The following is a 25,515-nucleotide window of genomic DNA, read 5'->3' as shown; positions in this document are numbered from 1 at the left end:
GAGCAAAGGTTTAAGGCTTTCGCTTTCGAAGCGCATACTACCTTAGACATTGAACGAGGTTTCTCATATAGTGTCAATTTAGTCGGGAATAGCTAATGATATACCTACCATGATGGAAATTCTTCGTTTTACAATTCTCACGTACTAAATGTCACAAAAAATTTGCCTGTATTTCTCCCCGAGGGTCATTTATATGTTACTATACTTATAGTCCTAAACATAACGCTCTGTTGGCAAGGCATTGAATGATTGAATAAGAAACAGTTTTATTGGGCAAATGTGTTTATCGTGATGTAAGTTCTGGGATCAGACCGTGTGCTTATCAATGTACTTCCGTGGACATCTTATGAATATGCCCTGTTATTTCAAAGTGAACATTTCAGTGCAGTCGTTCGAGTTCTGTGTAAGAAACGTCCCTTTCATTTAAAGTAAATGTAATCTTTGGGCCACCTCTGCTGTCACTTTTGACCAATAGGAGTACGGATTTAGTGTCATCTGACCATTCAGGCGATGCCTCGTTTTCACACGTGCCCTGGGAAATATCGTGTCACGTCTTTTATCATCTTATTTCGTATTAATTTTGGGAATCCATTGAACCAAGGTCGGCTGGATTTCTCCAGTCCGTTTGGTAAAGGGGCTGAAGGTTTAGGGGTAGAAACTAAGCATGACAAGTATAACAATATCAGCCCCCTCCTCCCCCAACAAGCCAGCGAACAAAAGAGTTTTGAGATGAATTAAGCAAACCATCCGATTTCCTGGCTTCTTTCTTCTGCCGTTTTCAACATTTCAAAAACATTATCTTTATTCAGGCCGCGTCAAAGTTTGTGGAATTTTCACACTATGTTCTTTTAATAAAATTATTGAATTTTTGTTTGGCAATAAAGTTCTTACTTTTGAATAACAGTCATTTCAATTTTGCTTATCATGGTTTTAGTCAATGTCTTTAAATGTCAGTTTTTTAACCCCTGCCGTTTAAGAATGAAGAGAGGTAATGCAAAGCAAAGTTGTCGTTTTTTTCTAAATGTACCTAGTTTGAAATGAGATATTAAATTTCACGAAGTGGTACAGAGTTTTTGCATTGGGGACAGATATTCGGGCATTTAAATTCTATCAATTCTGTTCGGATCTACCGCTTGTAGGGGTTCGTCATGAAGCTCTTGGTGTAAGTAAATTTTTCACCGTCCTAGTTTTTCGAAAACCATATCCTCCTCGCTTAATGTAGAAAGACAGGTCAGATCATTGATGAAGAGGTCTGAGTTTAGGGTAATTTAGAACTGTAAATAGATCACAGGCTCCCTCCATCCCTCCTCTCTCTCTCTCTCTCTCTCTCTCTCTCTCTCTCTCTCTCTCTCTCTCTCTCTCTCTCTCTCTCTCTCTCTGTCTCACACACACACTCACACACACTCTATGTATGAGTACTCTTTGCACATTAAAGTTAATATTTACTCTTATATATGCGGGTCATCTCCTTACTGTTACATTTGGTGGTATTGCCCGATACAAACAGCATGACCGCCAGTTAACCCGAATGTCACGTGTCATGACCAGACTGTTCGCTAGAAGATCGTATCTGCGCAGGTCGACACACTTCCCCCTCGAGAAATTACCCAGGGTTGTCGTTGGCCCTTGTCCCAATCAACCACTGAGCTCAAGAAAAGCGACTTCCGAGAGAACAAAGTTTAGAAATCATCTGGATTGCCTAGACTTGGCGTCACTGGGCATTCTATTGTGTGCTGACTGCAGCGAAAGGCAAGTCCAGAGAGACTCTGTGCTTTAGGTTTTACGGAGCGGAGTACGTTTCCTGTCAGCAATGTTTCTTGCTCGGTGCAGCCCTGGTTACCTGCTGGGCAGTATCTGTGTGGTTATATTGTCTTTCTTGACATTCACCGGGTTATTATATCTTCTGTACATCACCTATATTCGTCTGAAGTATGCTCACATGCCGGGACCAAAGTACGGCAGGTAATACAGTTACTCATGAATGCACATTCTCATATCAACCTTTCGATTCCGAAAATATCAGAAACGTAAACCTTGTTGTTGATTTTGAAGAAACTGTTAAGAGGTTTTTAACCAGGAAACGGAAAGACGAGAATGTTCTTTAGATCGTTAATCTAGTTTACTATAACCCCGAGATTTTAGTGTGTATAAATGTCGCCGGTTTGAATGAAACGGTGAGTAATTTTGTGACGACGCATCGGGAACTTACTAAATGTAATCTGGTCGCCGTCGTTGTTGTTGTTGTTTATATAGTTATTTGCTAATTTAATTTACGAACACTGATTTGCAGCTGTTTCAATCATATTGTACATGTTGGCGTTTCGAATAAATGTAAAAGAAAATTTTGCTTCCATAGCTAGTAATAAAGTACCATGGAGGTACTTAGTCTAGCACCTAACACTATACGATTGAAACAACGACCGCTCTAAAGTGTTACCTAGGGTCTTACTAGTAATTAATTGTCACTTCGACCAAAGGCTATTCGTTCCACTGAATTTTCATCCAAAAGTGGTACAGGATGGTCTCTTCTTAAACTTATTCTATAAAACTAGCGTGACCCGTCTAACCCTAACCCTAACCCTACCCTAACCCTAACCCTAACCCTACCCTAACCCTAACCCTACCCTAACCCTACCCTACCCCTAACCCGAGTGTATAAACGATCCGCTCAATACTATGACAACGTCATGTAACTTTTTATTAAAACTATAGTAAACTTTTCCAACAAGCAATTATGCTGATGCAACGTCGTCGATATGATAAGCAATGTACCTTCGACTGTCCACAGTCCCCAAACTAATTTGATAAGGGACTGTGGTCTAAGCTAATATCTAAAAGTTGGACTGCTCATCTTAGGAAGTTAAAATATTTCGAGAAAGAATGAACGGACTGGGAGTTTGCAGAAGACTGACTATTTAATTGATTGATTAATTCGTTGTTCTCCTCTGAATTTTGTGACAATTTTGTCGATTTGTTCAGAGATAAAACCTGCCACTTTAAGTGACATCTGAACCGGCGCAGGGATCAAGGCCGAATGCAGTCGCCGTAAGTCGTGTGAACCCTTTGACCTGGACTGTTGACAGTCGTTTGGGCCATTTTCGTAGCTGCAGTAACACATGACACGGCTGTGTCAAGGGCCGATGTCTGGCTGTACTGGCGGTCATGCCTTCAGTGCTACGCTTGCGACCCCTACCCCATGAGCGAGTGACTATATCAATAATAGAGAAAGGAAAGGGACTGTCGACAGTCTATCTCTGACCTTTTGAACCCTGGTAGTTTCGACCAAACATTTTAACAATCCTGATCACCCATATGTCAGTGTAACAATCGACTCAAGTCTTATAGGGAAGTTCGAAGGGATGTTTTACCCCCCGGTTTTACGCCAGCCAAGCTCGCTGGCTACTTTGCAGTTATATTTCAACCAGGGTTAGCTTGCAGCCGGCGAAGAGTCTGATACGGGCCTGCGCTGTGCGCATCAACGCGTTTACAAATGTTGCGCATGCCAGACAAGTTTGCGTGACAGGCATAGAATTCGTATACCTGAAAGTGAAGTGCGGCAAAATGAGTGTAGTAAGTGAACATATTGATTGTCCATGTCCATCACTTATACTGAATATCCTTAATTACTTTTTCGGGAGAAGTAAGGGGAAAGGTCACTCCTGTATGGTTCGTTCTGCAGCTCTGGTGCACATCAAAAAGTCACTGAAATCCCACCCCTGGGAAAAGTAAAAAGAAGGCGACCTCCATGACCAGTTTCGAGAACAGGGTTAATGTATGCCCCACGAGTTCTCCTAGGTCAACTGGAAACGTGTACCGTTGAATGGTTGTATTGTCATGCAAATTAGTCACTGCGCTATCAGAAATCAAGATTTTAATTAGGAGTCTATGCAGTTGTACAACTGCCTAATATGTCATTGAATCATAGAAATGTCCACGGGAAATGTCAAAAGGTAAATAGTGTTACTCTCTCCTTTTAAAGACTTCACCCAAGGATATTTTATACATTGTTCAAAATGTTCCCATTTACAGTAGTGGAACATATGGTGTAATTTTTCAAGGGTTAACATTTTTAATTTTGGTATACGGTTTGCCCCTCAAGAAGATTGAGCATTTGAACTTGTAACCAAAACTAGCACTGGGTTGTGAGATTGTTGGTGTCATAATCTTCGGATTGGGGTAGTACGCAGAATACCTCTATGAGAAAAATAGGTTACTTGGCAAATCTTTTAAACGTGTAAATGAGCGAGACCATGTTGTCGATGCTGTGCTGGTATTTCGTGGCGCCAGCATTGTAAGAGTCCAAACAAAGAAAAGTTGCAGCTTGATCACTCGCGTCCATGAACGCTAATGCATTGTGAGCGTGAAATATTAATATTCTGTGCGCCAATTTGGAAGATTATGACATTGGAATAATCCCCTCCAATGGGATGGCACTCATCTTCATAAACAAACAACGACATTATTCATTCTACTGACTTCGACTTCGCTATTTTTGTAGTTAAGATGCCAATTTTGAGAATATACTTAGGAATGACATTGACAATGCGATATATCTTATAAAGTAAACGCTTTTTAAGCAATAAAATTAAAGTAGTCGTGAATATAGACGATCATGTCAGCCAAGAAGGTTAACTTGTGGATGAAAATGCACTTTTTAAAAAATTACACACCTGAAAGATGCGCCGAAAAAAATAAATGTAATCCATGGCTAGCATATGATACATTTAATGAAATTATAGGCTGGTAATATATAAATATGCCCATTTAACAATCAAAAACACGCTTAACCCATCCTTTTTGGCATTGCAAAACAAGGGTGACCTCGACCAGTTATCTGACCGATTTGTTTTGAGAGAATGCTACTCAATAGCTTTTATGTGAATAATCAAAAGTCTTCATGTCACAAGCTCTACCATATCTCTTCAATTGTTTATGATCTCGAAACGTATGGGGTAACAGGAAATATAAGTGACCAAAGTTAGGAAACTTGTGTGATCAAAACAACTATGTCGAACTAATAAATAAGATGTCCAAAGGTACGACCTGCTATCTCAACGGACTGGATGGTACAGTAATTAGTCAGCTCCACATCAATGAAGGACCGCGGCGCACTTGATCAAAGTTAGTAGCCACATATCAAAGTGCTTAATAGTTTGATGATTTAATTGGCAGTTGAGCCAAACGAATCGTGCATTTACGTAAATTGCTGAGTTTATGTCATGTTTTGCAACTTTGTAATGACTACATATCAATCTGGTTAGATTTATAACAATTCACAAATTTCTAAAACTATGTTCCTTCCAATGCCGATATAAAAGTAAGCATTACACACTCCTGACCATATAGTGCACCGGGAACTTCAATTCCATTGGTTTTGACATTTATGCACCTGTTCCGATCAGTCTCAACATTAACAGTAATGTCCCCCTTCCTTTTCCGATTAATGCAATCACAATCGTACACAAATGAGCAAATTAATAGATTTCATCGGTGTTCCGATGACAACGGTGATATTATCATGATCATAAACATCAGGGTCTTTACATGCACCTTTCTAAGCCAGTGAATCTTAGGTAATGAATCATTATTGGTCAATTTAAATACAAAAAAAATATTAATACACTTTGTGCAAATTAATACTTTTAATCAGGAAATCGAACATCAGATCATTTTTTGGCCTTTGCGAAACATAAAAGATGGCGGGGACACAAAGAAAGTTTTCAATTTTCCCTTTTCTGCTGTTTAAAAAAGCTGTCTATTTTAAAGTATGTTCATAAAATCATGATGTCTCTGTCATGATGATTTTCAAAATATAATCTACTGATAATTGTTTTTGGTTGCGAATAAATCGAATATCGCACGGCTATTACTGCTGTATATTATTTTCATTTTATTTGTTTATCGTTCCCAGTTTTCTTTTCGGTAACTTGACAGAAGTACGGAGAGGGACGGCAGATGGAAAGGTTTTTGGTATGATAGTGCTTGAATGGTAAGTCTGTGTCATTTGGGATATGATAATTGCGAACATGGAAAAGGTATTTCTTTCTGATTATGAGTTCAACATTTTCTTGCATGACAAGCGTCCCACTATTTACTTGTATATATATATATATATATATATATATATATATATATATATATATATATATATATATATGTTGTGTGTGTGTGTGTAGTGTGTATATATATATATATGTGTGTGTATATATATATATATATATATATATATATATATGTATATTATATTATATTATATGTGTGTGCGTGTGTATATGTGTGTGTCATGTACAACTAAAATTTGTCATCATTGAAAAAAAATCCTTTGTTTGTTATACGTCATGACAACCAGCGTCATCAATTTTGCTGCCTCAAAGGGTTTCTTGCGTCGCTCTTCTCAACAATGTAAACAGACAAAATGGTGGCCCGCATTCCTCGTAGATCAAAATCAAAATTTGTGTCAGACGTGATAATTTCATGAAAATCAGTCATGATTATTAGATGCATCCGCTTGGCAAACTGCATCGACTTGGCAAACTTTGAGTCCATGTAGTTTATTTTTGTCACCAATTCGCCACTCGTATTTTCCTTCGCTAAATGAAGGAAAACATTACAGAACAATTCATCATTAAGCAATGCTAATCCTTTGTTCTCCTTTGAAAGTTGTGTCAAGTTATTGAATCTATTCAGAGATAAGGTACCCTTAAGAGTTAACTTTAACCAGGAACTTCCCCTGTAAAAGCCGGATTATTGTAAATCTATGCAAATGTAAAAAAGGCCACGCTACTGATAGGACGTGTCGTGTTCGGTCCCAGAATCTCATAATTTTGCCATGTTTCAGGCGTTCATTGTCATTGAATCTTGCATATAATGTCTGTGAATATATAGCGACTAAACTTGAGTCGAAAGTAAACTGAAAAAATGTCCCGTTTATTGTCAGAGAACGCATATGTTTCAAAATGTGTTCCCTATGCGACCATTTGACCCCTCTTTGCACATGTCTCGAGAGTGTCCATCATGATTATTCAAATTTATCGCACGGTCAAAGCGATGCTATGAGAATTCAAAACACCCGCCCTGAGTATGCAAATGGATGCGTCATAAGTAATCCCCCTATTGTGCGCCCGCGGTACTATAACTTCCCGTTTAAGGTAAAATTCACCTGGGTATCTCAAAGGTGCTTTAAGTTACCTTTAAGGTACAATGCGCCTGGGTAAGTACAATTATCCGGACTTTCAAACTTTTCCAAGATTCCCCTTGAGGGGGCTCATTTCGAGGCTTATGGAGTAAAAAATAGTTTCAATGGGTAGTTTTTTAAAAAGCGAAAATTTAATTTTTCCAGTAGAGATATAGATGTCGGCCATTTTGAATATCCAATATCGATGAAAATTGGGTAATTTATTTTTCCAGTACCAAAATTTGCACGGTGCTCCGATTGAAATTCTACAACTTGAGTTGGTATCATGACAACATGTCATTTTTCGTTCGGTTGTACATGATTTCATCTTCTTCGCTTCACAGGTCACAGAAACATGGTAAAGTGATTTCATGCGCTATCTTACATCTAAATATCATAATTATATTGGACCCTGTCGCCATCAAGGTAAATGCGCTAGGCATAGCAATGCGATTTATCTTGGTTTGCTTATACTTGTGATGATATTTAGAGTAAGATTAAAGGTCCATGTAGATTTGACTTCAAAAATGTTTTTCACTTTCTAAAATTGTATGTCAATTTCAAGTTCTTTTTCCTACTCTCCAAAGTATGTTTAAACATTAAACAATTAACGTGTCAATACAGTTTCTACACGTGTAAAATGCATTATCATTTTTGACATATGAATTCTTGTCCGGACCACAATTAACTAGTAAAAATGCAGGCTACACATGACTATAGGCTGAGTTGACAAGCTCAACCCTGTATCTCAACATATTTTTTGGAGTTGGCACAAGAAACTGTAGACAACATTCAAATAAAAAAAATGAAAAGAATCGTCAAATGTTACAGCTACTGAACCTTTAAAGCCTAACTTTGAATTTTTATGTTGGTGATACGTAAAGAATATGCGCCGTTAACGGCTTTGAAGGCAAGAGAGGCAAAAAATAAGTTGATGACCATTGTTTGTACATTTGATTGAAGATGTGAATCAATGATATATGAATTATGTTGACCGCAACCTGCAATTACAATACATCAACGTTGAATTTTGATTTTTGTTGACTTATCCTTTTGTTGAAGCACCTGCTGGTGACCAAAAACAGTCCAAAGGGAGCTGTGCCGTACGATACGCTTTCCGTAATGCATGGTGAACGATTTTTCGGTCATGGCCTGGTATCAGAGCGTCGCAATAAAAAATGGGCTGAACGAAGGTCCCTAATGAACCCTACTTTTCGTCGCAGGTAACTAGAAATTGTTCCAACATTTTTAGACTACAAATGATTTAATGCTGCTACAATATAGATAAATAGATAAAGATAAAATGAAAAATCCTTCTTTCAAAATTTCAACACGCTTCATAACACAATCACTATCACTTGGTTGTATTGTACTATTAGTCGTGTCGGAAGGTAGGGTTCCCATGCACCCCATTGTTATATATGTTTTAACCTACATTTTTGTGATCCTTAGAGTCTATAGTTAATGAATTTTGATGTTCCCCAAATCAAATATTGTCCCATGGGGTTTATTTGGTGCCATCTTGGCCGCCATCTTGGATTTCAACAATGGGATAGGGGTCACATATTTACCGCTCGACGGAGACAGAAACAATAAAATACTATAAACGTTACATTTTTAGAAAGCCCAGATCATGGCCTTTGCATTAATATATAACTTAATGGGGATAAATTAATTTTTGAACGTCGATAAGACTTTGTATCGGCCATTGACCGTAAATTGTAAAATTTGCTAAATTTCAAACCCAATAATTATAAGTTCCCGTTCCCGATAAAATTGACACAAACTGATAGGTTTAAGTTTTTAGGCGATTTTACCAATAAAACTATACAAGTTTAGAAAGGCCCTTTTCCGATCTTTCAACCAAAATAACATTTATATGGTTTTATGATTCATGATTCGAGGCAGAAAGGGAAACATTACCCCTATTCTTTATAATTTTGTCTTTAAAAAATCACTTAAAATTGACACAAACTGAAAGGCTTAAGCTTTGTAACTTTAAAATATGCGACTTTTGCCCATAAAACTATATATTTTTAGAAAGGCCTGATTCAGCACTTTCAAAAAATGTAACACCTTTATGGTTCATAATTCATGATTCGAAACAGAAAGTGACACATTACCCCTACCCCTTATATTACACACGGATACGTGGCATACCAAGTACTAAGAAAAAAAGCTCATGCACCCACTAAATCTCAAGACACATACTTTTAATGTGGTTTTTCTTGTTTATTGCACTAAGTTCTTCCAAAAAATATATAAATACCTTATGAAAAATTGTTTGGGGGAAAGGGAACTTAATTATGGGGTTTGAAATTTAGCAAATTTTACAATTTACGGTCATTGGCCGATACAAAGTCTAATCGACGTTTGAATATTAATTTATCCCCATTAAGTTATAGATTAATGAAAGGCCAAGATCTGGGCTTTCTAAAAATGTAATGTTTATAGTATTTTATTGTTTCTGTCTCCGTCGAGCGGTAAATATGTGAACCCAACTCCATTGTTGAAATCCAAGATGTTGGCCAAGATGGCGGCCAAGATGTCGGCCAAGATGGCGCCAATTGAACCCCTTGGACAATATTTGATTCGGGAACATCAAAGTTCATTAACTATAGACCCTAAGGATTACAAAAATGATGGTTAAAAATATATCCATGGGGTGCATGGGAACCCTACCTTCCGACTAGACTATATGGGCATATTTTGGATGTTAGCATCCTTGCGTGTCCATAAAAACATACTTTTTTCATTGACGCAGACTGGGTTTGTGACATGCCATTTATATATATGACTTATATGGATAATGCATCTTCACATGTTTATGTTCTTTTCTAGATTTTTAAAGCTCTCAATGGATCAGTTCAACAGCAGCGTCGACTTACTGATCACTAAACTAAGGAAGAAGGCAGACGGTAAAAGTATCGTGTCTATGTCGGAAGAATTCTTGAGACTTGGTATCGACATCATTGCCAAGGTTCGAACTGTACAGACTGCATCACCACTGTGTACATTTCCTCTTATTTGAATCATATCTCAATAATGCTTTTGAAAAGGTCATTGCTTTGCGTACCTTTGCCGTCCAATTGAGAGAAATTAGAGTGCAAAGTCATCCAATTGTGTTGTTTTACTTTCCCCAGGTGGCGTTTGGTACTGATTTGAATGTGATGTTTGAGGTCGAAAACCCTTTTGTGGATGCAAGTAAACTTGCGTTTTCTGCCGTGCTAAGAAGTATGCGATATCCACTTGATAATGTAAGTCGAATCCATATGAAAAATAATTGTGAAAAATAATTGCGTTTTACTGTATTTGCTGTATAGGTACGCTTGTCGTCGCGGGAGGTTCTTATAATTATATAACATAATTATATATATATATATATATATATATATATATATATATATATATATATATATTGTATATATATATATATATATATTATAATTATATAACTCATTACATAACTATACTTGGGATAACTTCTTGCGTTAACGAGTGTACATAAATAGTGGAAATTAGATGTGAAATGAATGTGCTCACGTGCTTTACAACAGGTTCATTAATAGTAGCACGCTTCACAGAACAACCAGAAAACCTGTTATGTCATTATATGTAGCAGGTTAAATCAACGTTCGTACAGTACTCTCATAGTAAAATCACTAATTACAACACTTAATTTAATATGCAAATGAGCTGTTTATTAACTTGACACTGCTCAATGCTTCATGGGACAATTAGATATCTATCAGATCAACATATGTAGCACATTTCAACAAACGTAATGCTGTAATTTTGGAGTAATATCACTAATTACAAAGTTCATTAAATATGCAAATGAACCCTAATTAACTTGACACTGCTCAATGTTTCATAGCACAATTAGATATTTATCAGATGAATATCTGTTGCAGGTTTCACCAAATTTGGTGCTGTAATTTTAGAGTTATATACCTAATTACAAAGTTCATTAAATATGTAAATGAACCCGTTCACACTACTAAATGCTTTACAACACAGTCAGATATCTGTCGGATCAGTATCTGCAGCAGATTTCATCACATTTTGTACGTTTATTTTGGAGTTATATGAATAATTAAAGACTTCATAAAATATGCATATATATTAGTTATTTATTAATTTGACACTGACCCATGCTTCGCAGTATAATTAGATATTTATCAGATCAATATCTGTAGCAGGTTTCACCGAATTTGGTGCTGTAGTTTTTGAGGTTATATACCTAATTATAAAGTTCATTAAATATGCAAATGAACCCTTAATTAACTTCACACTACCAAATGCTTTAAACCGCAGTTAGATATCTGTCGGATCTATGACTGCAGCAGATTTCATCAAATTTGGTGTAGTTATGATGGAGTTCTATGACTAATTACAAAACTTCATAAAATATGCAGATGAGCTATTTGTTAACTTGACACTGCCCAATGCTTCAAAGTACGATTAGATTTATATCATATCAACATTTGTTGCATGTATCATCAAATTTGGTGCAGGAATTTCAGAGTTACTTCGCTGACTGCACAAGTTCATTAAATATGCAAATGAGCAGATAATTGACATGACACTCACAGTATCATCATAATGTTCTGAGATTGTCATTTGTGAAAAGTTTCAGGAAAGTTTGTGAAATATTTCTTGATATATGTCGACACTGTCATTACTGTCTTCATAGGGAAACCATTACATGAAAAAAATGATAATGCATAACTTCATTAATATGCAAGCCACACTAACCAAAATGTAATCCGTTCTTGCAAGTCGCATGTGGTATCTGTCTACCAAATCTGTCTTGAATCTGTTCATGCGTTTTTGAGTTATCGTGTAAACAGACAGACAGACAGAGAGACAGACAGACAGACAGACAGACAGACAGACAGACACACTCACACACACATGGGCAGACAGACAGAAATCGCCATGACATTAGCTCACGTGTGAATACGTGAGCTAGAAACGGAAAAGTTTGATCCCCATGAGCCCACTTAAACAAGAAGCAAACTGATTGATGTTCTTTATACTGATAGTACAATCCTTGTAGCAGAAAATTCAGACAGGAAGTGCGTGCAGCTGTGCGATTCCTTCGCCAGACGGGGAGAGACGTAGTGGAAAAGAGACTAGCTGCGAGATTGAACGGAGAAGAAGTGAGAGAAGATGACATGCTGGGTTATTGGCTCAAAGCGTCAGGTTGGTATTCGCCAGTTGTAGTTAGCTGTGGTAAAATATTCATAGGGACATCCTGCTTCATGCGAGTTGAACTATTGTGGGATGCCTACCAAGAAAAAGATAACATTGACACCGAGTTATCATTTTCGTGAACCAATAACATGGAACAATATATAAATGTTAAAACTACAGAAGTGAGGAAACACAGCTCTTTGATTCTTGATGACCATGCACGCACTCCAAATAATTGTTTTAAACTGACTATATTTCTTCAATTCCTACTATGCCTTACGTGTGAAAAGATACTAACAAATTGACACTTAAAATATCGAAAAATTAGTGGAAGTCTTCTGCTGGTGGGATATAGACAGAAATGGCGGACACCTTTCCAGGTCAATACTACTGTTACGAAATATACATCACTACAAAACCAAAATTAATCAAGCAACTACATAAAGTAAAAATATACGGCAAAATAATACACAAAAATGCACTACATTATACATTACACTACACAACACTACACAACACTACACTACACTACACTACACTACACTACACTACACTACACTACACTACACAACACTACACTACACTACACTACACTACACTACACTACACTACACTACACTACACTACACTGCAATGCAAGGCAACGGCAATGCAACGCAACGCAATACAAGACAACTCAATACAATACAACGCAATGCAACACAATACAATACAATACAATACAATACAATACAATACAATACAATACAATACAATACAATACAATACAATACAATACAACACAATACAATACAATACAATACAATACAATACAATACAATACAATACAATACAATACAATACATTATTATACATCTACCATCGAGAACAATAGAATTTAGCGTGCGCTAAAAAAGCCGTACGGAACTCGCGCCCGTTCCGTACGGCACGGTTTCAAGGCACCCCATTTCCTGCGGCTGTATCTGCGCGTTCACTGTAGAACGGTTTCAAGGGACCCCTTGGACGAGTGCCAGAACAAGTCTCGCGCGCGCTCTGTACGTACGTACGTGTGAAGTGCACACACTCCAAAACTTGCAAAAGCGCGTCGGTTGTAGCGTTCCACACTGGCGCGATAAAATCTGAAGAAAAATTGTTGACATTGCACGAAAACGGACACTACTCCGACATTTTGATGGCCCGATCAGGAATGTAAGATGTATAATAATATGGTTATTACGAAAATACCGCAAAGGATGCACTCGGACATTGGCGCCTCGCATCGCCCTCCGCTTCGCGTCGGGCGATACGCTGCGCCAATGTCCTCATGCATCCTTTGCGGTATTTTCGTAATAACCTCATAATACAATACAATACAATACAATACAATACAATACAATACAATACAATACAATACAATACAATACAATACAATACAATACAATACAATACAATGCAATACAATGCAATACATTGCAATGCAATACAATACAACGCAATGCAATGCAATGCAATACAATACAATACAATACAATACAATACAATACAATACAATACAATACAATACAATACAATACAATACAATACAATACAATACAATACAATACAATACAATACAATACAATACAATACAATACAATACAATACAATAAAATACTTTACAATACAATACAATACAATGCAATGCAATGCAGTACAATACAATACAATACAATACAATACAATACAATACAATACAATACAATACAATACGATACAATACAATACAATACAATACAATACAATACAATGCAATACAATGCAATACATTGCAATGCAATACAATACAACGCAATGCAATACAATACAATACAATACAATACAATACAATACAATACAATACAATACAATACAATGCAATGCAATGCAATACAATACAATACAATACAATACAATACAATACAATACAATACAATACGATACAATACGATACAATACAATACAATACAATACAATGCAATACATTGCAATGCAATACAATACAACGCAATGCAATACAACACAATACAATACAATACAATACAATACAATATTATACATCTACCATCGAGAACAATAGAATTTAGCGTGCGCTAAAAAAGCCGTACGGAACTCGCGTCCATTCCGTAGGGCACGGTTTCAAGGCGCCCCATTTCCTGCGGCTGTATCTGCGCGTTCACTGTAGAACGGTTTCAAGGGACCCCTTGGACGAGTGCCAGAACAAGTCTCGCGCGCGCTCTGTACATCAGTGTGTAGTGCACACACTCCAAAACTTGCAGAAGCGAGTCGGTTGTAGCGTTCCACACTGGCGCGATAAAATCTGAAGAAAAATTGTTGACATTGCACGAAAACGGTCACTACTCCGACATTTTGATGCCCCGATCAGGAATGTAAGATGTATAGTAATAAGGTTATTACGAAAATACCGCAAAGGATGCACTCGGACATTGGCGCCTCGCATCGCCCTCCGCTTCGCGTCGGGCGATACGCTGCGCCAATGTCCTCGTGCATCCTTTGCAGTATTTTCGTAATAACCTCATAATACAATACAATACAATACAATACAATACAATGAAATAAAATACAATGAAATACAATACAATACAAAACAATACAATACAATACAATACAATACAATACAATACAATACAATACAATACAATATAAATACAATACAATACAATACAATACAATACAACCAATGCAATGCAATGCAATACATTATAATATACAATGCAATAAAAAACAATACAATCGAATTTGATCTGAAGCAGAGCAAAGCAAAGCAATGCAATGCAATACGATACAATACAATACTGTACAATGTAATGCATTGCACAATAATACAATGAATACAACACAACATAATACAATTATACAATGCATTGCCAGTTTTAAAAGTATATTGACATCTTTCCTTATTTGGCACTTTTGAATTATTCAAAAAATAACTCTAAGTGTGCGTATATTTCTCCAATGTTCTTTAGACTACTTGAAAAATCCAGAGTTTCAGATGGAAGATGTTTTAGATGAGTTCGTCACAATTTTCCTTGCAGGTAGGAATCTGTAAATACCAATTATTGTTGTGTACCGATCTTTTTTCGAAAATATAAAAATTGATGATCATGTAGTTGTTCGTGTCGACGCGTTTAACATTAAATCAGGTTTTGCACGAATTAAGGAATAACCTGTTGTTCTACATTATATTACCATGCCCTGCCCGTCGCATTTTGATAGGTCGAGCTGAACTGCGTGACTGACCACAAGCACACAGAAATGGTTTGTTTACATACCCGTGAATATGAATAATAAATAAAGGGCGAGAGGAAAGCCAAAAATTAACGGGCGAGGCTTGCCGAGCCCGTTAATTTGGCTTTCCTCTCGCCCGTGTCCATAAATAAACATTAATGGTCAGCGCGGAGTCTGTTATTTCAAATTTGTTATCAACGACATATTCATATTCACGGGCATGGAAAAAAACTCATTACTGTGTATTTGTGGGCAGTCACGTTGTTCAGCTCGACCAAATGAAACGCAATGGACAGGGCATGGTAATATAATAAACTTTAATGGTCAGCGCGTCACCCGTTATATCTATACCATACAGCTTACTTGATAGCACTGATAATTTTCAGAGTGGTTGCAATTATTACCCCTAAAAAACTAATCAACGTAACAAAAATATGAAATTATAATGAAATTTAAATTTTAAAACGTGATGACAATTTCCCAATAATATGCATCGTTTCAATGTCATATTTTTCAACGTTTGTTGAGGAGAATGCTTGTCGTTTACAATTTAGAAACAAAACAACCCCCGTCTTTTCGACTCTAAGGTTACGAGACAACCGCCAATGCAGCCGCTGCTATGCTGATGGAACTTGTCAGAAATCAGGATATTCTAAACAGGTAAGGTACAACAGCCTTATATAAGTGGGATATCTATCGAAAGATATTTATTGACAAGCCTACAACAATTTTTTGGTATTGCTGAATAAGAAGGCTGCAGTTCTATTCTGGTCTATCTTTTTGGGAAGAAATTACAACAATATCAACACAAACGTTTATTATAAATAGTATCCGTCTTCTGAGATGCCATGTTATCCTACCCATATATACCATTGAATATGTCTTACCAACATGACGTTTCACCATATTCATATATCTATAGGCAGGTGCAGGGTAAAATTTATGGGCCATCCAATTAAATGTTGCCGGCTAGACTTCAGTGCTGGTGCACGTACTGTAAATTACGTAGGGAACGAGCACAATTAATGGCAGGGATGGGGAAGGAAGAGACGACATTTCAACGACTTTATTTCATGCCCCTCTCTCAAAATTTTCAGGGCCCCCACTGTTGGGAAGAACATTGTTTGTGGCCCCCTGCTGCCAAAATTAAAATGTAGTGCTTACTCGCACTAACTTATCCAATAAGCTCCTACTACTAATTACTATTAAAACTACTAATTAACCGATACTGTGATGTATTAATACTTTTTTGTTTTGTTCACCGTGATAGTTTTGGTTTTTCAAACAAATTTAACCTCCTATAACATGAAGAATTTATTTGTTTTAGTCTCCGCAACCTTATGAACTTGTTTTATATTCGTTACAAAGAATTTCTGAGTAAGTGGGACTTAATTCGGCAGAATTGAGGACATAAATAAAAAGATCAATAAATTATCAAGGTGTTTAACGTGGAAGCCATCATTATAAACTAATCAGAGTCCGAGTCCGAGTACGGCTGTCGACCGTCAGATCTACGGTGAATAAAATACGGTAGTGCACCGACATCTGGCGAAGAAATACGCTGTTAAGAGTTGTTTCCTGTGGCTGCGATGTTGAATGTGAAGTTGAAGACTCCTCCTATGATTTGAGTATTGGAAAATAGCCCGGGCAACTGGTTTTGAACTTGCCTTGCTAGCCACACCATTGCAAGGATTGCGAAGTCCTGATCGCCGCGTTGTCTGAGGAGCCGATCTATAACTCGCGTTGCTGACCATGGCCAAAAACATTTTGTCTTTGCCATGCCCGACACTGGTATTGCACTATCGCTTGTCGGTGTGCTCGGTCACGGGTTGAATTTGTTATCAACCCCACTCAATAATTCTCATTTGCCGTTGTTGATCTTCGTTGACGACTGGTTTATGGTAAATGGATACCGAATCTAGCTCATACTCTTCGTCGCTATGTTTCCGTACGCTGACGTAAAATCTGGCAAGATTTACGTCGCGATCGCGGGTCAAACTTAACTCGTCGAAATACTTTCGAGTCTACGAGTTTCCGATGTTATTGTCCGAAACCAGCCGTTGAAAACAGCAACTTCGCGTCGCGTTTTCATAACGGGGTTTTAGTTTTTTGCAACCTGACGAGAGCTTTGACATCTTTGGTCGAGACTGCAGCTTATCTTGCTGCAGATGTAAATTTCTATATTGTAGCTTTCGCAGTAACAGTTTTTTGTTCCGTCCGAGCCGAAATATTATATTCACTTTGATAATAAAATTCTAATTCCAAATGTTCGAAATAAATATAATTCTGCCAATAGTAATAAGTGTTTCCTCCACAGATAATCCGCTTCAATATTATTGTCGACAATATTTACCAATAGAAAGTAGTACGGGATTATAACTAATTTGCACAATTTAGCGTGAAATAATTTCCTAACCATGTTTTCTATGTAAACATTTAATGGCACGTGACCTGTTTTCAAAATGCTTTGCAGTTGGCAAAACATATACAATAGTTTGCTGAACGCAAGCAATCAGTAAAATATTTAAAGAAGTGATAATTAGCTCAATCAAAGGCTAAAATACAAAAATTTCACAGTTTTTGAGAAATGCAAAAAATAGAGGGACTATATTAACTCTCTGTGAAAATACCAACTTTATTTCTCTGCCAAGAGATTGGTAATGTGTGGTACATATTAATAATAGACAGTCTCTAAAATTAGGCAGTCGTCTGTTTATGTAGAAGGTAGTATTTTTCCATACGTTTTGGAAGAAGAAATAAATGTGCTCTTTTTTGGCTAATCATTGTGATTGGGTTAATGTGCAGTTATATCATAAACAATTATCGAACTTCTTTCATGAAAGCTGGCAGATTTCATTATAAAAAGGACAGTGGAAAGTGCGAAGTATACTCATACGTTTGTAACAGTGGATTTACCTGGCGTTCTGAAAACACTTTCCCATGAAAATACAGTTCTCATTTCTTTCCTTTCAAACCAGAGTAAGATCAGAAATACAGCACGTGGTGTGCGGAAGAACAGAAGTGAAATTCGAGGATTTAGCAAATCTGACGTATATGTCCCAGGTATGGCATAGTCAGTAGGATATATCCTATCACATCCGTTGCTAAAAGGCAGCTCTGCGCGATAATCTTGTCATATGATGCTGATGATTCTTCCTGTTCAAAATTTAAAAAAGGCATACACACCGTTGCAAGTGCTCAGTGTTTCGTAACAAACTATTTATTTCTCAAAGACTTGGCGGTGGTCGTTTTTGACTGGAAGCTATTAAAGCCGCATGCACAGGCAGTGAACTCTTAGGGGGAATATGTATCTTATTGCTAGATAGCTTGTCACTTCGTAAAACATTACAGAGGTACACTTCCTTCTCAAAGTTGGAAAGTGTGGTAAAGAGGAGGATCATTGGAAGTCCGCTTATTTGACGGCACAACAAGCCTTCACAGATTTATGGAAATCGTGCACTTTTGCGATGAAGTTCATCTATCGTGACTTATTTGAATGAAAGCGTAGGGATGTTGCTCAGGGAAATTGTCACTTACTCCTAAGAGGTGGAATGTGCGAGTAATTTATAGAATTTGTTTTCCCAGAAAAACCAAATCATTTATTCATATCAGGTTTGAAATTGTCAGTTCCTGACTTTAATATTAGATGAATTATATGGGATAACCCATTGGTTAAGGAAGAGCCGACCAATACCATTGCCCTTGATTTAGAAAGTAATGAAATAATATTGTCATGTTCATGAAAAGATCAGAAAAATGACTATGTGGAGTCATTTTGAAAAAATGTATTCGAAACGCTGTATGGCTGCTTTTCAAGATAAAAGGACATTATTATTTTTTTTTACAAAAAAGCGTATAAAAAACATCGACTCGGCAATTTTTCTTCGCCAATTTTTCTTCGCCCAATCAATAAATATACGATTGTGCATTTTAATGCTTGGTAAGCATCCACGAGACCCTGTGAAATTTATTTTAAAAGAGTTTCACAAATCCACACAGAAAGGAAGTGACAATGTTCTAGTCTTAACTCCTTATGTCGTTGAGGGCTGACATTGAGCATGAGCCGCAATGTAAGCCGCATAGAAAAACAAAGGGTAAAATGGATTTCTACATGACATACTTAAAAAAAATGGAACACCAGTTTTTTGCTTTTACCTGGTCATTCACCGTAAAGCCTAATTCAACAATTTACCATGACTCTGTAGGTGTTCAAGGAAACTCTGCGAGTGTATCCTATTGCTCCTTCACTAACACGTCATCTCAAAAAGGAGGAAACAGTAGTAGGTGTCAGAATACCCGGCAATTCATATATATCGGTAAGAGTGTAACAAACAACAAGCAAACAAACAAACAAACAAACAAACAAAAAACAAATAAACAAAAGATAAAACCTATAGGCCTTGGTCTTTCTAGAGGACGGCGCCATTTCTCCATTGGGCAATAACAGTAATGTGTGACTGTTTTATTAATTTTGCAATTGGTTTACATTTATGAAGATGAATTTTCATTATAATGCAGAAGCATATATGTATGACTATCCGATAAATCACAAAAATCAAAGTGGAAGATTAAATCTGTGGTATCTTGCATTGGGACTAAGCATCGTGTAATACATTGGATTCAATTAATTTACAACAGCAAGTCCGCTGTTGTCGTCTATTGAAAAAATAGAAGTGTACAAAGAAACATTGTCGGAGACCGAATTTTAATAGCATTTGCTTAACTATTTCAGCAAAAGAATTAAGGTTTTTGTTCAATTTACTCTTTTAATGGGGTTTATGGTTAACGAGGTTAATGTTTTCCCCATGACTCATTTGAAGTTAGTGCTGACGATGTTAGTAAATTACTCTTTCCTCTGCAGGCAAACGTAAAAAACCTCCCAAAAGACTCAACAAAACTATTTCGGTTTTATTCCTTTATTCCACTTACCAAGGTTGACTTGTATAGCCTTGGAAGACAGGATGAATACTTCGAAGACCCGCATACCTTTAATCCCGACCGCTTCAGTAACGCCGAATCAATGTGAGTAATTGAGGATGATTTAACAAAACATCATTTTCAGAGAATATCGTCTCACCAGATTCACATCTGTCGCTCTCAATCAAACGCAACGTATTTTTCACCATCATCTTATGAAGGACACTGTCGATCTTGTAAAGTTTCTTGGATTTTAAAAACTGCGTGTGTTTTCAATCAACAGCGTGCCATATACGTACATGCCGTTTTCGCTTGGTCCACGGAACTGCATTGGTCAAAATTTTGCTCAGGTAAAATTTTTTAAGTGTTTGGTTTTTTTTTGCATTTTCCTAGTTGTTACGTCTTTAGAGAAAAGACCCAGAGGTGTTTTTGTGTGATTAAAAGATTTCACTAATTTCTTCTCATCTTCCTGGGGATGCTCAGCGTTCATAAGAGCTATAATTTACTTTTTGTCGCAAATAAGGTAGTATGCGCCTCGGGGACAGATACTCAAGTTTTGCAAATTTTTACTGATCTACCACCTGTGGAGACTCTGCATTTTAAGCTTTTGGAGAAAGAAATTTTTACAGTGTTAGCTTTTTTAATCGAATATTTAAATTTTCCGCATTAATTTTACACTCGGATGGCGGCCATTTTGAATTTGAAAATGTCGATAATATGTAATGTTTTTCTCTAGTTCAAAACTTTGCAAAGTTACCCTGATTTTTATTCTGGATTTGGTAAAAGCAGTGTTGAACATTTCATAGAGGAACGATTGAAAAAAGTTTAAGTCTTTCGCTTTCGAGGCGCATACTACATCACTCATTGATTTTCTGATCTATCTTTCAGATTGAAACCAAGGTACTGTTTGCCAAGTTATTGCCGCTGTTTGATTTCACTTGGGTTCCTGGTCAGTCTTACGACATTGTTGATATGGGGACTCTACATCTCAAGGATGGTTGTCAAAACTATATCACTCTCCGTTGAATGGAACAACAGAAAACATATTTTTTTCGCCGAGGGCCACATCGAGTCTCTGAGTATCGATGTCTTCTTTGAATATACATCTATCATCGTAGTATTTCTTTTTTATTTGCAATTTCATAAAGTTGTAAGAAATTATATTACCCCTGATCAATTACCGGTAGTACACTGTTTTGTTTTCTAATGCAAGGTAGTGTGCACCTCGAAAGTGAAGGTTTAAAACATTTGCTCAAACTTTCTACAAGGAATATTTCAACCATTCTCTTTCAAAATAAAAAATAAAAACGGGGTCCCCGTGCACATTTTGGTGCTAGAGAAACAAATCACCTAAAATTTCACCGTATTTGAAATTCAAAGTGGCCACCATCCCAAAATAAAATTATCAATTTTCGAAAATCTAAGCTGGTGAAAAGTTTTCTTTCACCGAGAGCGTCAAAATGTCAAAATGAGCCCAACAGAAAGAAAATTGCAAAAGTTTGAGAGTCCGAATATCTGTCCCCGAGGCGCATTCTACCTTAAAGACTAATGTGATGAGAAACTGACTCAAAGTCAAATGATAATACATGACTGGGAGATCGTGATTTGTTGCCTAGCCTCTTTCTGACACCCATCACGGTGTATCACTGATGATGCCGAAAGGCAGGGGTAACACATTATCGCCATAAGCCCTAGCTAGAGGGCAACAGTCAAATCATGGTGAACAGAACCTTCATTGTCCAAACCTCTGCACAGACAGCATTCACAGCGTAGAAAGTAGACGCATGCAGAGAGTTGGCGCTATGTGCCATGATCGCCATACCTAAATTGCTTGTCAGAAAATTTCAAAAAAAGGAGATACGTTGCTGTTAGTTAATCTCGTTCACTTGCTGTCGAACCGTGCGAGAATACTGTCTTATTTTTTCTGCAGTTGACAATAGACCTTTCCACGGTTGTCCCACAATGCATTGCTGTGGCTGCATCAAACACCGTTTATACAGTCAAAACAACAAAAACATACTGATTTTGTGTTGTACAAGAAATTGTTATGCAAGAATGACACAAAGTGGAATGCCAAATAATGGCCCATGTATGTAATATCAATCGGTCAGGGTGTAATCTGCCGAGAGTTCTATGAGTGACATACACTGCGTGTAACCTACGGCTAAACGTAATGTACGCGTTTATATCCTAGCGCACTGCACCATTGAACCTGTAAAATAACTATTATTAATCTTAATTTTGTATCATAGCATCCTTAGTAGAAGCGAGAGACTCGCTTCTACCTCAATGATCATAATAAAAATGATTTCCCTTTTTTTTCAAGTTTGCCGTATGTTATGTAGCTTTATCAATACCATGACAATTGACGATGTTAATATTCACACAAAATCTTAAAATGATAGAAATTGCAAAATAGTGTCTCTTATCATCATTACTTTGAATATTGTTTCTTTTGTGATTTATGATTTCATTCTTGAACATTTTGCCAGGTGTAAATGAATTATTGTGAAATAGAGTGAGATTCAATGACTCTTAAGTCATACATTGTCATTATTTTTTACTGCAGTATTTTTGCCGTTACTTTGCCTTCTTGACGATTCATATAGTCAGATGTAATTCAGAGATTTGTCATTGTCTGCAAATGATGCGCTTCCTGTAAACCGGTATATTTACTGTGAGAATATCGAAGACAATTGTGTTCAGTTTATAGTGTACAACAAGAGATAACTGTTTTCATGTCGAAATTGTACTATTCACTTTGGGTCATGTCACAGTCCCTCTATCCCCAGTGGGACTGTTGCCATGTGAATGATTGCTCCGTTAATGCAGTTATTCCAGTAAGCTAATATTGTTTATATTCTTCTCGCATAAACTATAGTAAACATCGGAGTCCACACCTTTACTGCTATATGCCAATGGCATCTGCCATCTTTTCATGAACAAGCATTACGGGCGTGTAAATAGCGATCTAGGAAAAAAGTGGTAGCTTTTAATTAAAATATATTTCATATGTATAGATACGAGCCAAAGATGTATTCATAATCTTTGCGTTTGTCGTAAAGACAAACACTGTATTTCTCAGTAGGCCTATTATAGCAAACATATTCTGTGCAAGATAAATGTCAAATTACAGAAACTGAATAGATTTGATGACATTGACGACTGGTCTCACGAGTTTAAAGCCAAGTTTGCTGTATTATTCTGCATTTCAATTACCATAATATTACCATTCAATCTTCGCAGAGATGTTTTTAATTCACGTTTTAAGCCATATTGTCTTTGAAATTGCCACTATTTCAAACCTCTGTGATGGATTTGTTCGATTGAATTACGACGCGTATATGTGCAACGCCCATATTTGAGTTACTACTGGAAGATTTATTTAGTTGGTAAAATCTAAGTTGTGCGTTCGTCGCGGGTAAAATTCACTGACCTTGGCTATATGCAAGACATTAGAAGTATTTATTCCAAGGGGTGACTTGTAATGCAATCAAAATTTAATAATCTAACGTTTCAGAATTTTTCCTTTCTGAAGCAACGTGTAAATCAGCCATCCAGGAATCTTTTCATTGAAAAAAAGAACTTCTTTTCCTAGTTTGCAAGAGACTATATTTCTGAAGTATGGTCATAGAACAGTGAAGAAGTTTCTTGTAATATATAAATTTACTTTCTACCTACAGCTTGCAATAAACTTGTCCATGAGCAGAAATAAAGAGAATCTCTGTGGTCAAAAATTGATTTCGATCCAACTGAACAGTGAACTGCAGATGTTAAACTTCGGATGAATAAACTATTCTTTTGCTTACCAACACATTTGCTGGCGTCAACTTTGAGAAATGTCTTTTTGCACCAAGCAGCGGAGTTTTGTTCTTTCTTCAGTGACTAGGTTTCTAAAAATGCCGCCTACTCCCCCAGCAGTTTTCAACGAAGCCTGAGCAAAAGTAACCCAAACTCCTGAGTATGCAGGCTACTTATGTAAGTACGGGAATCACAACAATGTTTTTGATATTTATAATGTCTTACACCTCAACTATATCAAAACTCCACTTGAAATAAGTCATCGACTGTTGTTTGAGTAAGTGTTTAGCAAGAAATAATTACAATCAAAATGAGAATAAGGTCCAGAAAGTTAGAGACAGGCAATTGCCATGCCGACGATTACAATGAACAGTGCAGTACTGTTCATGATAATGATTCCGCCATTGTTCGAAATACAGTACTGTGAAGCTGAATCAGAGAAAATTGATTTGAGAGTTTTGTCATTTCCACGCCATCAGGGATTGCGAGGCTTTGGTAATAAGAGTGACCCATTGCTACAGCCACCACTGCTCAGAGGAAAGATATTTCTATTCGACTTCAACCATCCAGAAAAGAATGCCGTAGAGGTCGCCCTTGAGGGAGACTTTGACAGAGAGAATTTCTATCCAATTGGTATTAGTCTCTATGAAGATTCGACAACCGGTAGGACCTAAGGGAGCGTTAAGCTATTACGATCCGGGGTTAGCCGACAAAATTAAGAGGTTCCTCTAACCTTAAACTGCAAGGGGGTCGATAGGTCATGCATTTAATCAACTAGCACTTATTGGGCCACTGGATTATAAAAAATTGTCCGTCATGCCGGAAAATGCCGAGAGAGTTTGACCGCTTAAGAAGGGCTTGACTACGCAGTTTCTGCGTAGTGAAGCTTCATTAGTATTCATGGTGACCCCTGGCCAGCTGTCAATAACTTTGGGGGCTTTTGTCTTTTGGCCTGCTTTGCATATGCGTCGTTGGACACGACCTGCCAATCACCCAGGTAGTCAATTAAACTATTAGTTGACTGTTTACCGACCCAATTAACACTATCCAGCAGTATCAGTCATATTTTAAATGCGTGGCCCGGGTGGGCACAACGTAGGAACGCGTGTATTTCTATGTGTACGTTTCACTTGTGGTGTTGTTTGTACCATCATGTTTACATCCATGGTACCATGGAGGTA

General features: G+C 37.1%; 1 protein-coding gene across 1 annotated transcript; it reads left to right on the top strand.

Annotated features, from left to right (window-relative positions):
- The first annotated feature begins 1,592 nt into the window (after positions 1–1,592).
- On the top strand, positions 1,593–24,254 carry LOC139114206 (cholesterol 24-hydroxylase-like). Its single transcript, XM_070675783.1, has 14 exons — positions 1,593–1,962; positions 5,912–5,989; positions 7,519–7,600; positions 8,237–8,397; positions 10,016–10,154; positions 10,318–10,431; positions 12,223–12,382; positions 15,355–15,423; positions 16,204–16,276; positions 18,595–18,679; positions 19,822–19,932; positions 20,550–20,638; positions 20,817–20,883; positions 21,422–24,254. Exons 1-14 carry the CDS (start codon positions 1,811–1,813, stop codon positions 21,557–21,559), a joined length of 1,518 nt encoding a protein of 505 aa, XP_070531884.1. The 5' UTR covers positions 1,593–1,810; the 3' UTR covers positions 21,560–24,254.
- The last annotated feature ends 1,261 nt before the right edge of the window (positions 24,255–25,515 follow it).

The sequence above is a fragment of the Ptychodera flava genome, chromosome 16 (genome assembly GCF_041260155.1).
Source record: "Ptychodera flava strain L36383 chromosome 16, AS_Pfla_20210202, whole genome shotgun sequence".
NCBI classification, from domain to species: Eukaryota; Metazoa; Hemichordata; class Enteropneusta; family Ptychoderidae; genus Ptychodera; species Ptychodera flava.
Note: the sequence above shows the minus strand (reverse complement) of the source record. Positions and strands in the feature narration are given on the sequence as shown.